Source organism: Scyliorhinus torazame, chromosome 3 (genome assembly GCF_047496885.1).
Source record: "Scyliorhinus torazame isolate Kashiwa2021f chromosome 3, sScyTor2.1, whole genome shotgun sequence".
In the NCBI taxonomy this organism is placed as follows: domain Eukaryota; kingdom Metazoa; phylum Chordata; class Chondrichthyes; order Carcharhiniformes; family Scyliorhinidae; genus Scyliorhinus; species Scyliorhinus torazame.
In genome coordinates, this window is record NC_092709.1 from 268493125 (window position 1) to 268510310 (window position 17186).

The 17186-nt window shown below is 45.4% G+C and overlaps 1 protein-coding gene and 1 pseudogene across 3 annotated transcripts in view; one reads left to right on the forward strand and one right to left on the reverse strand.

Moving 5' to 3' along the window:
• Nucleotides 1-17186, forward strand: part of kiaa1328 (KIAA1328 ortholog) — a 248111-nt gene that overhangs the window by 160682 nt on the left and 70243 nt on the right. For all 3 annotated transcript variants that reach the window (XM_072497237.1, XM_072497238.1, XM_072497236.1), the window contains one exon: nt 2630-2738. In XM_072497237.1, coding sequence (XP_072353338.1) covers nt 2630-2738 — 109 coding nt within the window. The remainder of the gene's footprint in view (nt 1-2629; nt 2739-17186) is intronic.
• LOC140409681 (U2 spliceosomal RNA) lies at nt 13110-13321 on the reverse strand (annotated as a pseudogene).

Genomic DNA, 17186 nt, shown 5'->3' on the forward strand with positions numbered 1-17186 from the left:
TAAAATCTTACCAATGGCCGAAGTCAGGCTAACCGGCCTATAATTTCCCATCTTCTACCTCCCTCCCTTCTTAAACAATGGTGTTACATTAGCCACTTTCCAGTCTTCTGGAACCCTTCCTGCCTCCAGTGATTCCTGAAAGATCATCACCAATGACTCCACAATTCCTCAGCTATCTCTTTTAGGACCCTGGGACGTAGTCCATCCGGTCCAGATGACTTAGCCACCTTCAGACCTTTCAGTTTCCCCAGAACCTTCTCCTTAGTAATGGTCACTGCACTCACCTCTGCCCCCTGGTTCTCCTGGAGCTCTGGCATTCCACTGGTGTTTTCCACCGTGAAGACTGATGCAAAGTATCTATTCAGTTCGTCTGCCATTTCTTTGTTTCCTATTATTACATCTCCAGCCACATTTTCCAGTGGTCTAATGTCTATTTTTGCCTCTCTTACCTTTTATATATTGAAAAAAATTCTTCCTATCTTCCTTTATATTACTAGCTGGTTTGCACTCATACTTCATCTTCTCTCCCCCTTATTGCTTTTTTAGTTGTCCTCTGCTCGTTTTTAAAGGCTTCCCAATCCTCTAGCTCCCCACTAATACTCGCCACTTTGTATGCTTTTTCTTTAGCTTTTATGCTATCCTTGACATCCCTCGTGAGCCATGGATGCCTTGTCATCCCCTTAGCATGTTTCCTCCTCCTTGGGATGAATTTGTGTTGTGCCTCCCTAATAACCCCCAAAAACTCCTGCCATTGCTGTTCCACTGTCTTCCCTGCTAGGTTCCTTTTCCAATCAACTCTGGCCAGCTCCTCCCTCATGTCTTTGTAGTTACCCTTATTTAATTGTAATACCGTTTCATCTGATTGCAGCTTCTCCCTCTCAAACTGCAGGATAAATTCGATCATATTGTGGTTCCTAAGGGTTCCTTCACCTTAAGTTCCCTAATCAAGTCTGCCTCATTACACATCACCAAATCCAGAATTGCCTGTTCCCTAGTAGGCTCTGTCACAAGCTGTTCGAAAAAAACATCTCTTAGACATTCCACAAATTCCTTTTCTTGGGATCCACTACCAACCTGATTTTCCCAGTGCACCTGCATATTGAAGTCCCCCATGATTATTGTAATATTGCCTTTTTTACATGCCTTTTCTGTCTCCTGATTTATGTTCTGCTCCACATCCTGACTACTGCTAGGGGGCCTGTACATAATTCCCATCAGGGTCTTTTTACCTTTGCAATTCCTCAACTCTACCCACATTTCTTTGTTTCCGATTATTACACCTCCAGCCACATTTTCCAGTGGTCACAAAGATTCAATGCCTTCTGACCCTATATCACTCCTTGCTATCGATTTAACTTCATTCCTTACTAATAATGCAACCCCGCCCCCTTTGCCCATCTGCCTGTCCATTCGATAGGACATATATCCTTGGATATTTAGATCCCAGCCCTGATCTCCTTGCAGCCACGTCTGTGATGCACACAACATCGTACCGGCCAATTTCAATGTGCGCAACAAGCTCATTTACCTTGTTCCCGTATACTGCGTGCGTTTAGGTACAATATCCTCAATCCTGCATTGGCCACCTCCCTTTTCACACACTCCTCAGTCACTGTACCCTGTACTGTGGCCCTTTATGATTTTTGACTATGGCTTCTCTGCCTTACACTTTCCCCCTTACTGCTTTTTGTTTCTGGCCCTGTTTTACTTCCCTCCGACTTTCTGCATCGGTTCCCATCCCCCTGCCACACCATAAACACCATATATGTATGCATTCTTTGACACAATCAATCACAATTGTTTTCTTCAGTGCATGTCTTCTGTTGTCCAACTTGATAACACTGACCTGGCTTGGTTCTATCTCTATTTATATAATTGTATGCAGAGTGCCTTTTGCAATATCTTCCTTTCCTGTCCTTGTACCCTTATCTTTGGAACCCTTCAAATAACAAATAACCTTTGTTACTTTCTATTTTTTGGGTTGCCTCATCATCCACAAAAATGCTTCGCTTCCATGTGTTTGCTGAAAACACGCACGACTCTAGCTTTTTACCTCATCTCTTCATGATATCAGGCTGCCTGCCCAACATACAGTCTTGGGTGAGCTGCAATTTCCTTTGGCTAAATGTTTGGAAGGATAAACTCTGTAACCTTGCTGCTGACTGTAAACCCCTTCTTGTTTCAGGCTGAACCAAATTGGACACAGGCCCAATGCAATATTCTGCCCCAAGCTGCACTTCTAACCTTGTATCCTATATTATAAAGTCTTAGAACACCAGGTTAAAGTCCAACAGGTTTGTTTGGAATCACTATCTTTCGGAGCACAGCTCCTTCATCAGGTCCATCATCACTCACCTGATGCATCTAATGCATTTGGCAGGGTGTTTGCCTAAGTGTACTTGAAACTTGACTTTCAGATATTCCTTTACCTGCAGCTCATATGCTCTCTCTTTGGTTATATTTCCCCAGGAATACTTGGGGTAATTGTAACCAATATTTTAGTGTACCGATTTTTCAAAACAAATAACATTCAAATGCATACAATAGTTCCATACTTCATGAAAAGGCACTAGTTAATTGAATTTTATATATGTTGTGTGCAATTGACTTCATGGTTTATTTTACGTAGGGATTCCTCCACTTTCTAAAAAGGACGTGGCTACCTCTCCTCTTCTGGTATTTAATAAAGATGAACAAGTCAGCACAGCAACATCACCTTTTTGGGCTGAATCAGCAAGGTTGGTTACCAGCTAAATTTTATTAAACAAATTTTGGTATGATGGAGCCCCAATTTCAATGTGTGAACTATTGTATTTTCTGAAACAGTTATCCTAGTGGTTGCGATATTAGACGAGTAACCCAGAGCAGTTAAGTTCAAATCCCTCCGTGACAAGATGGGAATAAAACTGGCAATTTGTGGGCTAGTGCCAGGAAAATACAGTCATGAAAGCTGCTGGCGTGCCATTAAAAACCCAAATTGTCCATTGATTTTGCTCGAGGAAGGACTCTTCAACATCTACCTACTCTGGTCTATGTATGACTCGAGTCCCATGCAAAATGACTGAATGGGGAAAAGCATGAGTAGAGGTCATTAATATAAGATAGTCTCCAAGAAATCCAATAGGGAATTTAGAAAAAAACTACCCTATGAGGAATGAGAATATGGAACTTGCTACCACACAGAGTGGTTGAAGTAAACAGCATAGATGAATTTAAGGAGCAATTAAACACATACGCGGGAGAAGGGAATGATGGTTACATTGATAGATTTAGTTGAGGAAAGATGGGAGAATGTTCAAGTGGAGCATACCATGTCTAGTGGAGATATGATATCTTGGCTGAGGCATCAAAGAATCTTTGTGGGTAGAGCTTAGAAATAAAAAAGGAACAGCCACATTGCTAGGTGTTAATTATAGACTCCCAGATAGTCAGCGAGAAATTGAGGAGTAAATATGTGCAAATTCACAGAGGTGTTATTCGGTGATTTCAACTTTCCCAACATTAATTGGGATAATCACCATCTTAAGGGCTCAGATGGAGTGGAGTTCTTACAATGTATACAGGAGAACCTTTTAGCTTGATATGTAGACGGTCCAACAAGGGACAGTGCAGTGCTGGACCTATTTGGGGAATGAAGCCGGACAGGTGGTTGATGTGTTGATTGGGGAGCATTTTGGTGATAGCAACCACAACATGGTACAATTTAAGCTTGTTATGGACAAAAAATGGACAAGTTGCAAAAAATGGTTTTGGATTGAGGTGAATGGCTTTTAGTAAAATAAGGCAGGAAAAGGCCAAGGTAGACTGGAAAGAGTTACTTGTGGGGAACCTGTGGGGTGTTCAAAAAAGAAATGAGGAGGGGACAGGCGAAACATATTCCCTCTAGGGTAATAGGAGGGAGTAACAAGCCCAGAGAACCATGGATGACCATAGACATTCAGGATACGATGGGAAAAGAGAGGATTTTAGCAAGTACAAGGGGAACAAATCAAACGAGGCATTAGTGAAGTACAGAAAGTGCAGGATGGAGCTTAGGAAAGCAATTAGGAGAGCAGGAGGGGATATGAGAAAGCTCTGGCTGGTAAAAGTAGGGAAAAATCCCAAGATATTCTATAAGTATATCAATGAGAAGAAGATACCAGGGAAAGAGTAGGGTCCGTTAGGGACCAAGAAGGAAATATGTGGATGGAGCCGGAGAACATTAGTAGGGTGTTGAATGAATACTTCACGTTTGTCTTCACCCAAGAGAATGAGGAGGTGGATATGGAACTCAGGAAGAGAGACTGAGGTTCTTGAGGAAATTGTCATAGGGAGTGACAAGGTATTGGAGGTGTTGGCAGGCTTAAAAGTGGGCAAGTATCCTGGTACATAAGAATTGTGTCCCAGAATGCTGTTAGAGGTGAGGGAGGAGATTGCAAGGGCTCTGACCCAATTTTTTAATTTCTCTCGAGCCATGGGGGATGTGCCATAGGACTGGAGAACAGCTACTGTGGTTCCAATATTTAAGAAAGATTGTAGAGATAAGTCGGGGAACTATAGACCAGTGAGTCTCGGGTCAGCGGTAGGGAAACTATTGGAGAAAATTCTGAAGGAGAGAATCTTGGAGAGGCAAGTTTTGATCAGGAATAGTCAGCATGGCTTTGTCAGAGGGAGGTCATGCCAAACAAATGTGATTGAATTTTTGATCCTGTGACCAGGTGTGTAGATGAGGGTAGTGTAATTGATGTACTTTCCATGGATTTCAGCAAAGCCTTTGACAAGTTCCCACATGGAAGGTTTATAAAGAAGGGAAATGTACATGGGATACAGAGTAACTTGATAAGCTGGATTCAAAATTGGCTTAGCTGTAGGAGATAGAGGGTGATGATAGACGGCTGCTTTAGTAACTGGAAGCCACTGTCCAGTGGCATACCACAGGGATCTGTACTGGGTCCCCTATTGTTTGTCATTTATAGAAATTACATGGGAGGGGGGTGGGCGTTGGATCATTCAGTTTGCGGATGACAAATTGGAAGGTGTAATTTGACAAAGAAGTATTCAATGAATGGCCTGACACTGGGAAGTTCTGAGGAACAAAATAACCTTGGCATATTTGTCCACAGATCTCTGAAGGGCAGGTTAATGGGGTGGTGAAAAAGGCATATGGGACACTTGCCTTTATTAATCTAGGCATTGATTACAAAAGCAGGGAGGTCATGATGAAGCTGTATAAAACTTTGGTGAGGCCACAGCTGGAGTACTGTGTGCAATTCTGTTCGCCACATTATAGGAAGGATGTGATTGCACTGGAGCGGGTGCAGAGGCGATTCACCAGAATGTTGCCTGGGATGATGAAGCATTTAAGTTATGAAGAGAGGTTGGATAGGCTTGGGTTGTTTTCTCTGGAGCAGAGAAGACTGAGGGGCGACCAGATCGATGTGTACAAGATTATGAAGGGCATGGGCAGGATGGATAGGGAGCAGCTCATCCCCTTAGTTGAAGGGTCAGTTAAAAGGGGACACAAGTTCAAGGTGAGAGCAGAAGGTTTAGTGGGGATTTGAGGAAAACGTTTTTACCCAGAGAGTGGTGACGGTCTGGAATGCACTGCCTGGGTTGATGGTAGACGTGGGTTGGCTCACATCCTTTAAAAAGTACCTGGATGAATACTGGGCACATCATAATAATCTTGCATCACAAGTAGGCTTACACTACCACTGCAATGAAGTTACTGTGAAAATCCCTTAGTCGCCACACTCCGGCACCTGGTTGAGCATACTGAGGGAGAATTCAGAATATTTAATTCACCTAACAAACACATCTTTTCGAGACTTAACATTCAACGCTATGGGACAAGTGCTGGCAAATGGGAATAGGTAGGCAGGGCTGGTGTTTTTCATGTGTTGGTACAGACTCGATGAGCCGAAGGGCCTCTTCTGCACTATTATTCTGTGATAAATACCGGCATGGACTGATTGGGCAAATTGCCTGTTTCTATGCCATAAATCCAATGTGCTGCTATGTAATGTAATATTGCTAGCTTAAAAAACTGTTGGCAATCAAAAATCACGTATGTAATGTATTTTTATTACATTATAAATATTGCATTGATAGTTTAATTTCAGTTGGGTTAAACTGATACTTAGTTTTTTAATGCATTGATACTTTGGAAATCGTGTTTAACTGTTCTGGCATTGCAATTTTTAAATTAGTTTGTAGTATTTAAGAAAGTTAACTTGCTCCATATTTTATAAGACCATGATGGGGTTGAAATTGGCAAATGGTACCTCTTTGCAAAACCAGTCTATGTGAAGGCCATAAGTTTTTCTTTCTTTTTAAATTTAGAGTACCCAATTCAGCTTTTTCCAATTAAGGGGCAATTTAGTGTGGCCAATTCACCTACCCTGCACATCTTTGGGTTGTGGGGGTGAAACCTACGCAGACACGGGGAGAATGTGCAAACTCCACACGGACAGTGACCCAGAGCCGGGATCGAACCTGGGACCTCGGCACCGTGAGTCTGCAGTGCTACCACTGCGCCACTGTGCTGTCCTGTGACAAAAAATGATGTTTTTTTTTAACATTAATAGATCAATAATTTAATAATTAATCACTTACATTAATAATCTGTGGCAATAATTCAAAGCATATTCTTTAGTTGAAAGTCAGTTGTTATGTGTGTTTTTTCAGACCTATCTTTACTGTTGTGTAAAGGTCATACCTAGAATTTCCATTCTGGAGACCAAGCGCTCCCCTGTCTACACACAATGCAAATCCTGCACCTCCCCCACGCAAATCCTGCCTCTCCTCCCGCCACCCCATCCCGCCAGGGGAATCACAGGTCATCGCTCCACAGCATGCAAGCATGAGAGTGACCGACATGCTAATCTTCCCCCCCCTCCCCCAGTGAGTGCCACCATAGGAGATCCTCCAACAGAGCACCCCCCCATCAAGTTCCCCCATTCCCATCAGTCTTCCCTGCCCATCAGAGTTTCTCTTTCCCCCCCCCCCCCTCTGCTGCCCATTAGAGTCTCCCCCCCCCCCCCCCCCCGCCCCTGTGAGTGCCACCATAGGAGATCCTCCAACAGAGCACCCTCCCATCAAGTTCCCCCCATTCCCATTAGAGTCTCTCCCCCCCCCCCCACCCCGCCGCCGCCCAACAGAGTCTCCCCTCGCCGTCTCCCATGAGTCTCCCGCCCATCGGAGCCACCCCGCCCATCGGTGTTCCCACCCCCCCCCCCCGGCCATTGGAGTTCCCCCCGCCCATCAGGGTCCCCCCGTCCATCAGGGTTCCCTCTCCTCCCTCTGCTCATCAAGGTTCCCACCCCTCCCCCTGCCCATCAGTGGTTCTCCCCACCCCCGCACGCATCAGTGGTACACCCTCCGTTCAGTGGTTCCCACCCCACCCATCAGTGGGTCCCCCATGCCCATCAGTGGGTCCCCTCCCTGCCCATCAGTGAGTCCTCTCCCTGCCCATCAGTGGGTCCCCTCCCTGCCCATCAATGGGTCCCCTCCCTGCCCATCAGTGGGTCCCCTCCCTGCCCATCAGTGGGTCCCCCCGCCCATTAACGGGTCCCCCCCTGCCCATGAATGAGTCCCCTCCCTGCCCATCAGTGAGCCCCCTCCCTGCCCATCTATGGGTCCCCCCACCCATCTATGGGTCCCCCCTGCCCATCAATGGGTCCCCCCTGCCCATCAATGAGTCCCCTCCCTGCCCATCAGTGGGTCCCCCTCCCTGCCCATCAGTGGGTCCCCCTCCCTGTCCATCAGTGGGTCCCCTCCCTATCCATCAGTAGGTCCCCTCCATGCCCCTGCCCATCAGTGGTCCCCTCTATGCCCATCAGTGGGTCCCGTTCCTGACAATCAGTGGGCCATTTCCCTGCCCATCAGCGGGTCCCCTGCCTGCCCATCAGTGGGTCCCCTCCCTGCCCATCAGTGGATCCCCTCCCTGTCCATCAGTGGGTCCCCCCTGTCGATCAGGGTCCCCCTCTGCCCATCAGGATCTCCCTTGCCCCATCAGGGCCCCACCCACTCCAGAGACCTCCCCCAAGAGAGACCACCCCCAAGAGAGACCTCCCCAAGAGAGACCTCGCCCATCAGAGACCTCGCCCATCAGAGACCTCGCCCATCAGAGACCTCCCCCATCAGAGACCTCCCCCATCAGAGACCTCCCCCATCAGAGACCTCCCCCATCAGAGACCTCCCCCATCAGAGACCTCCCCCATCAGAGACCTCCCCCATCAGAGACCTCCCCCATCAGAGACCTCCCCCATCAGAGACCTCCCCCATCAGAGACCTCCCCCATCAGAGACCTCCCCCATCAGAGACCTCCCCCATCAGAGACCTCCCCCATCAGAGACCTCCCCCATCAGAGACCTCCCCCATCAGAGACCTCCCCCATCAGAGACCTCCCCCATCAGAGACCTCCCCCATCAGAGACCTCCCCCATCAGAGACCTCCCCCATCAGAGACCTCCCCCATCAGAGACCTCCCCCATCAGAGACCTCCCCCATCAGAGACCTCCCCCATCAGAGACCTCCCCCATCAGAGACCTCCCCCATCAGAGACCTCCCCCATCAGAGACCTCCCCCATCAGAGACCTCCCCCATCAGAGACCTCCCCCATCAGAGACCTCCCCCATCAGAGACCTCCCCCATCAGAGACCTCCCCCATCAGAGACCTCCCCCATCAGAGACCTCCCCCATCAGAGACCTCCCCATCAGAGACCTCCCCCATCAGAGGCCTCCCCCATCAGAGACCTCCCCCATCAGAGACCTCCCCCATCAGAGACCTCCCCCATCAGAGACCTCCCCCATCAGAGACCTCCCCCATCAGAGACCTCCCCATCAGAGACCTCCCCCATCAGAGGCCTCCCCCATCAGAGGCCTCCCCCATCAGAGGCCTCCCCCATCAGAGGCCTCCCCCATCAGAGGCCTCCCCCATCAGAGGCCTCCCCCATCAGAGACCTCCCCCATCAGAGAACCCTGCCTGAAAGCTGAAGAGCAGTCCAGACAGTAGATTGAAGTGTTTAAAGCAGCAGGTGTCGGAAGATTCCTCGAAGCAGCACAATGATTTCACTTCTTCATTTTCACAGCAGAAATCATTTAGTTGCTTTTGATGTGGTGAGGAACTGTCAATCTTGGCAAGAGTGGCTTTAAATATTGTGGTTAGCATCAAAGTAAGGAACTTGAGATAATAATAATCTCTTATTGTCACAAGTAGGCTTCAAAGAAGTTACTGTGAAAAGCCCCTAGTCGCCACATTCTGGCGCCTGTTCGGGGAGGCTGGTACGGGAATTGAACCCGCGCTGCTGGTCTTGATCTGCATTACAAGCCAGTTGTTTAGTCCACTGTGCTAAACCAACCCATTCAAGTGTGAAGGGAAGATAGATCAACAATCCACCAAGCACCTGTCTCTGGACTAATAAAACTATCAATCACTGATTAATATAATATATTGCTGTGTGAAATTGAATGGGACTTTGCATTTCAAAGGCTGTCAGGTGATTTGAAGCCCTTTGAATTCGGCATGGCTTTCGAGGAAGCCTTTGACACTCTTAACAGCTGCTGCTTTAAACACTTTTATCTGAGGCAGCAGATGTTAGGGAAGGGTAAGTGAAAATGCAGTGATTTTTCATTCTACTGCCTGGACTGCATTTCATCTTTCAGGCAGGGGTGACGAGTGGAAATTCTTTTTTAAAAATAAATTTAGAGTACCCAATTCATTTTTTCCAATTAAGGGGCAAATTATCGTGGCCAATCCACCTAGCTTGCATATCTTTTGGGTTGTGGGGCCAAAACCCACGCAAACACGGGGAGAATGTGCAAACTCCACACGGACAGTTACCTGGAGCCAGGATCGAACCTGGGACCTCTGTGCCATGAGGCAGTAGTGCTAACCACTGTCACCGTGCTTCCCTTGACTGATAGAAATTCTGATGGAGGTTGTGATGGGGATGGGGGTCACTCGTGCGCACGTGCTGAAAAGTGATGACTCGTTATTCCCGCGATGGGGATTGGGGAGGATTCTCCAACTTATTAGTGGGGGGGGGCAAGATTTGCATTGTGGGGTATAGGGTGAGCCTTCCGATGAACTTTGGAGGGCACGTCCGTTATGTCCTGACCCCCTTGACACAGCATGGGATCCACCGTGTCATAGAAACATACATCGAAAATAGGAGCAGGAGAGGCCATCTGCCCTTCTAGCCTGCTGCACCGTTCATCATGATGATGGCTGATCATCAAGTTCAATACCCTGACCCCGCCTTCTCCCCATATCCCTTGATTCATTTTGCCTTCTTGAAATTACGCAACATTTTGGCCTCAACTATTTTCTGTGTTAGTGAATTCCACAGGTTCGCCACTCTTTGGGTGAAGAAATTTGTCCTCCCTCAGTCCTAAACTATCCTTAAAGTATGACCCCTAGTTCTGAACTCCCCCACCATCGGGAACATTCTTTCTGAATCTTTCCTGTTTAATCCTGTTAGACTGTTGTAAGTTTCTATTCACTCTTCTCAACTCCAATGAATATAATCCGAACCGACTTAGTCTCTCCTCATATGCTAGTCCCGCCATCCCAGGAATCAGCCTGGCAAACCTTCGCTGCAGTCTGTCCACAGCAAGAATGCCCTTCCTCAGATTAAGGACACCAAAATTGCACACAATACTCCAGGTATGGCCTCACCAATGCCCTGTACAACTGCAGTGCCATGCTTGGGGCAAACTTGCACCAAATCCCGTCTGGAAGATTTTCCGCTGTGGGGGTCAGTGCATAGCGGGGGTGGGGGTGGTGGCTTGGGCTTCCAGCCTGTTAACAAAACCCGCTGGCGTGGGACGGGTAGCTCGCTAAGGCCCCTGGCTGTGGTCCGGAGCATCACAACGGGTGCCAAACCTGTTTTTCTCTCGACGCTCCATTCTTTGCCCGATCGGGAATCCCGATACTGGCGTCGGGCAATGGAGAATCCACCCCAATATTGCAAGGTTTTTAGTGAATAAGTGAAGCGATTCATGCAACAAAATCTCTCCCTCTCAAAGCGCGAGAGAACTCTTTAAATAGAACCGGGTTTATAAATGCATGCCATATTATTGTGATAAAAGAGTCTTTCCTATGCACTATATTGCACTGCGGTGCCTTCTCTCTTCAGTCTTCCGCCTCTTGTTAACATCAGTCATATTAATACTGCTCTTGAATCATGAAAGAGTGTTGGGGGGGTGGAGGTGGATAGAAATAGTGTGTTGAAACATTTGTTGTTAGCTTGTGGGCATGGCTGTTAGCTTGTGGCCATGAAGAATTTGTTAGTTCTAGTACTATATCCATTAGTCCTTTGGATGAATAAAATTTGAATTTATGCCAAATCGTGCCTTGAAAATTTGCATTAATTACCTTTTTTGTGGCTGTAAGACTTGCCTTTGGCACTCAGCCATTGCTTAATCCTGAGTAAATTCTTGTCAAGTGTTCCAAGGAAAATCCAAAAAGCACTGACTTGAAACATTGGAGCAGTGATTAAACTCCACAGTGATTAAAATGGCAATGTGTGATATTTTTCAGGCTGGCAGGTAGGTGCTCCACATCATTTCACTAATCAGTTTCCAATCATTATTACCACGAGTTACATAGAAGTACTGAAGAAAATGTGTTACAGTAGGACTGCTGAATTGGCCCTTGTACTGCCTTGGGCTCTGATATATAAGCAAAAACAATTCTCAACAGGTAATCTTTTGCTAAGTGAATCAAAGAAAAACTAATTGTACCAGAACTGAGGCAGGGAATAGCAATTGATTCTTGAGTCCTCAATATTGAACAACACCATACTCATAACACTGGATATTATTAATATGTACCTTCTTCGATGATCACTTGTCAGCGAGTATGAATATTCACCTAAAAAACTCTGTGTGATTGGTCGTGGGTTCTATGGGTCCTTGCGTGGCTGATCACCCCAATCCTAGAGCTGCATCTCCTCCCCATGTTTCCGGGAGGTGGGATTGGTCCTTGGGCGCAAGATCGCTGGTATTCGTTTCCAGGCTCCTTTTGCCATTGGGTGTTCTTGAAGAATTGTGTCTGTTCAATCAGGAGGTTCCTCCAAGTAGATCTCTTCGAAGCAAGGGTCTCCCAAATGTTGACATCTAAGCAGCATTTCTTGAGGTAAGCCTTCAGAGTGCCTTTGAAGTACTTTCTTCGTCCTCCTCTTGTTAAGGCGACTTCCTTTAGGTGGGCGAAGAAGATTTGCTTTGGCAGTTGAGACTCTGGTATCCTAAGGCCGGCTCAGCAGAATTGGTTTCGGATGATCATGGTCTTGATGCTGGTGCTCTTGGCTCCTTCAAGGATGTTGTTATTAGTACACCTGTCCTCCCAGCTGGTGTAGAGCATCTGCCTCAGACAGCATTGATGGGACAACTCCAGGGACTTGAGGTGGTGTATGTAATCTCAGTGTTTTGAACTTTATCGAAGAGTTGGGAGGACGCCTGCCTTGTACCTGAGATTCTTAGTATAAGTACGGATGTCATGATCGTTGAAGATTCTCGTCCTTAAGCGCCCGAAAGCTTGGAGATTCTCTTCTGAGAGAGTGCAAGATGGTGTTGCCATTCCCATTCTGACATTCCTGAAGTGATGTTGATGTCGCTTTCCTCTTGGATTTCAACCAGTTGAGGTTGAACATTTTTCTGCTCATCCTGTAGATGATGTCCATTCCACTGGAAATTTTGTTCTTGACCATGTGAAGGATGGTAGGGATGAAGATGGAGAAAAGGGTGCGGGCAATGACACATCCCTACTTTTTTTATTTTTTACATAGATTTTACATAGAATTTACAGAGCAGAAGGAGGCCATTCGGCCCATCGAGTCTGCACCGGCTCTTGGAAAGAGCACCCTACCCAAGTCCACACCTCCACCCTATCCCCATAACCCAGTAACCCCACCCAGCACTAAGGGCAATTTTGGACACTAAGGGCAATTTAGCACGACCAATCCACCTAACCTGCACATCTTTGGACTGTGGGAGGAAACCGGAGCACCTGGAGGAAACCCACGCAGACACGGGGAGAACATGCAAACTCCGCACAGACAGTGACCCAGCGGGGAATCGAACCTGGGACCCTGGAGCTGTGAAGCAATTGTGCTAACCACCATGCTACCGTGCCGCCCCAAACTTTTTCTGAGTTACAAAGCCAGGGCTCAGAGTGTGGACAGGGGCGAACCCCAAATCCAGCTCCTCGCCTGCTCCAAAAACCAATTCAAATTGAATCCAATTCATGATGGAAATGTCACAAGAGAGACATACCAGATTTGTGCCAAAATGCAGAGCTGATACTACACTTTATTTTAGCCAAAAGGCCGAGAAGCGATGACACATCCCTCCTTGACTCCGGCCTTGACCTCAAAGGTTTTTTTCTTCTTTCCATCAGTGGACTGTCACCGACATCTTGTCATGGAGGAGTCAGAGGATGGTGATGCATTTCTCTGGGTCTTCCATAGCACTTCTTGATTGACTGAATCAAAAGCCTTGGTCATATAGATGAAGACCATTTCCCAGGACACTATCCAAAGCTTGATAGTCAGCTCCTACTGTGCATTGAAATCCCCATCACAATGAAATTGCCCTCCTGTGGAGAATTTGTGATATCTCTATCCATGTCCTCAGAATTTGTACTTTATATCCTCAGGACTGGTCAATGTTTTAGTGTATGCACTGATTCAGCAAATACTCTTTGAAGAATCAGGCTTAGAGTTCAACACTCCCATTGAGTATTATGTATTGTGAATGATTTGCTTCTTCCACTTTCCTCCATATGTGCACATTTGCATTCTTTGTTGAGACAATCTTGATATAAAAGTGAAAAAACATAACACTGTTATTTGCAGACATTTGTTTTATTTATTAGAAGATCTCCTAAACAGCAATATATCTCATCACACACTGACACTGTGAATATGAATAATGTATTAGGATGATAGTTACAATGTAATTTGCAGAAGATTATGACAGAATGCTAAATGCATTCTGATTATTGCATTTATTGATTCAGTGGAATGCATTAAAGGTCTGTATTTGTGACCATGCAAAATTAATATTACTTAGCCTCATCTTATTAAAGTCCCTTGGAAGTACAGATTAACAATCTGTCAGACTGCACTTGCAACAATGAAATACAGTTGAAAAGAAATAGATTTAATCCATCATAATTTCTCAGTTACATTTCTAGCTTAACATTTATATTTTATATCACTAATCGCACTGTATTTTAAAACCTGGCATGATGTTACTGGTTTACAAGAAAAATAGAAAGAGAAGAGGCCATTTGGCTTATCAAGCTGACTACTCCAATAGAAGTGTACTCAATTCCAAACTTTACCTCGCCTAAATAATTTCATCTGGAAAGGTTCTGCAGAGATTTTTTTAAGTATGAGACTTAATTGACCCTCGATGCCATGTTTAACTAGATATTTGCTCAGCTATTTTTATAGGTGCAAGTTGAATTAGTATCAGCTGCTTTAGTTGGGAGTATTTGTTTCATTCTTGGGATATGTGTGTCACCTGCAAGACTGATATTAATTGTCCATCTCCAATTGCTCATGAAAAAGTGGTGGTTGGCTGCTACCTTGAATCACTAGTCTTAGTGATGAATGAAGCCTTTTTTCATTCATTCGCAGGATGTGAACGCTGCTGCAACACCATTTATTACCACATCTAATTGTCCAGAGAAGGTGATTGTGAGCCTACTTCCTGAACTGCTGCAATTTGTGCGGTGAAGGTACTCCCACAGTGCTGATTGGAAGTTTTAGGAGTTTGACCCAATGGCAATCAATTATTGGTGATATAGATGTAAGGCAGGATGATATGTGACTTGGAAAGAAACATGGAGATGGTGCTGTTCCATTTTATCTGCTGCCTATGACCTTCGAGGTGGTCACGGTCGCGGGTTTGGGAGGTGCTGCAGTGATAAATTAAGATCCCTTGTATCCTCTCTGGTCCAATGGCACTATTTTGAAGAAGAGCAGGGGAGTTATCCCCGAGCAGGAGAGTTATCTCCCAGGGGATTTCGCCCTCATTTAAAATCATAAAAATTAATTATTTGGTCATTATCGCATTGCTGTTTGTGAAAGCTTGCTGTGTGCGATTTGACTGCTCTGGTTCCTACATCACAATATTGACAACATTCCAAAATACTTCATTGGCTTTAAAATGCTTTGAATGTCCAATGATCTCAAAAGGTGCTGTTTGAATGCAACATTCTACCCCAGTAGAAATAAATCATCACGCTTGGTTTGCTTTTCTAATGGCATCATTAACCTCCACCACTTTTGTGATTTGTGAGATCCATTTGCCCCTCTACCCCATTTAAATTCCTGTTTCCAAGTAGCACATGACCTCTTTATTTTTCACACTAATCTATGTTGAAATTCATTTGCCAATTATATGATAATTCCTGGTTTATAATTGTCTTGTAATTTACTGCAATCCTCCTCAATATTGACTCATGTTCCCCCGTCCCAGAACTTTTGACATTGTTTCTCCGAAGTCTTTAATTGTTTATGCAGGTTGTGAGCAACAGTAGTCCCAGTATTGATCCTTGTGGGTCTTCACTTTCATATAGCTCATTTCTGATTATTCGTGTGTCACCGTACAACTTGCATATTGAAATCCTTTATGCACAAAACGTGGCAGTATATATAATGGAGTTCACCTAAAATTGAGCATCAGGCTTTGTGGTTTCTGTGCAAGTTAGTAATTTAAAAAATTATGTTCTAAATGCATCATTGTATTACAAACCATTTAAGTCTAAAATGCAGCATCGTTTTGAATTTGAATTCATTTTTTGGGATGTGGCTATCGCTAGCAAGGTTGTAGAAAATTCTTTATTTGCCAGAAAAGGAGCTACTTTATTAAAAAAAAAAATTTAGAGTACCGATTCATTTTTTCCAATTAAGGGGCAATTTAGCATGGCCAATCCACCTAGTCTACACATCTTTGGGTTGTGGGGGCAAAACCCACGCAAACTCGGGGAGAATGTGCAAACTCCACACGGACAGTGACCCAGAGTCGGGATCGAACCTGCCACCTCGGCGGTGTGAGGCAGCAGTGCTAACCACTGAGCCACCGTGCTGCCAGAAAAGTAGCTACTTGACCCACTGCTGTACATGGTGAAAGTGCTCCCACAATTCTGTATGTATTTCTTTGTAGGTGTTTGATATAACTGCATGACATGCTAGCCCACGTTGAGGGTTGACTGGGGGTGGGGGTTAAGACGCAACCACGCAGGTCTGGAAATTGAATCAGTTATAGGTCAAAATGGGTAAGGGTGGCAGATTTTATTCCCTAATGGAATTAGTGAACTCCGTTTAATTTTTTGGGGCAATATAACAGCTATCACTTTTACTGATTCTAGAGTTATGGTTCCAGAATTTTATGAGTCCATATTATAGGCTCACTGCAGTGCAGAAGGAGGCCATTTGGCACATCCAGTCTGCACCAACCCTCTGAAAGAGCACCCAACCTAGGCCCACTCCCTCGCCCTATCCCCATAACCCCACCTAACCTTTGGGCACTAAGTGGTAATTTAGCATGGCCTAATCTATCTAACCTGCACATCCTTAGACTATGGGAGGAAACCAGAGCACCCAGAGAAAACCCACACACGAAAAACCCACTGGGAGAAAGTGCAAACGCCACACAAACAGTTACCCAAGGCCCTAATTGACTCCACATCCCTGGCGCTGTGAGACAACAGTGCTAACCACTGTGCCACCATGCTGCCCAAAATAACCTAAATAACTCTCAAAAATAACCTACCTTTTCCTGATCTGTTATATTTGTATTTTCGTCTCGTCCCTGAGCATTGTTTTCTCCGGACTCTTGCTCCTGCAACAGCCATTGCAAGTATCATTCCTTTTCCTTAAAATATATTTAAGTTATTCACAATTATTTTCCTATTTCACACGACAAGCTTAGCTTAATATTTGATAGCTAGTTGGGCATTAGTCATTGAAAGTACAGCAGGCAATAAATAAGGCAAATCGTATGTTGGCCTTGCTAGCAAGGGGATCTGAATATAGGAATAGGGGTGTTTTACTGCAATTGTATAAGGCATTGGTGAGGCCACACCTGGAGTATTGTGTGCAGTTTTGGTATCCTTATCTGAGGAAGAATGTTCTTGCTGTGGAGAGAGTGTAGCAAAGGTTTACCAGGCTGATTTATGGGATAGCGGGACTG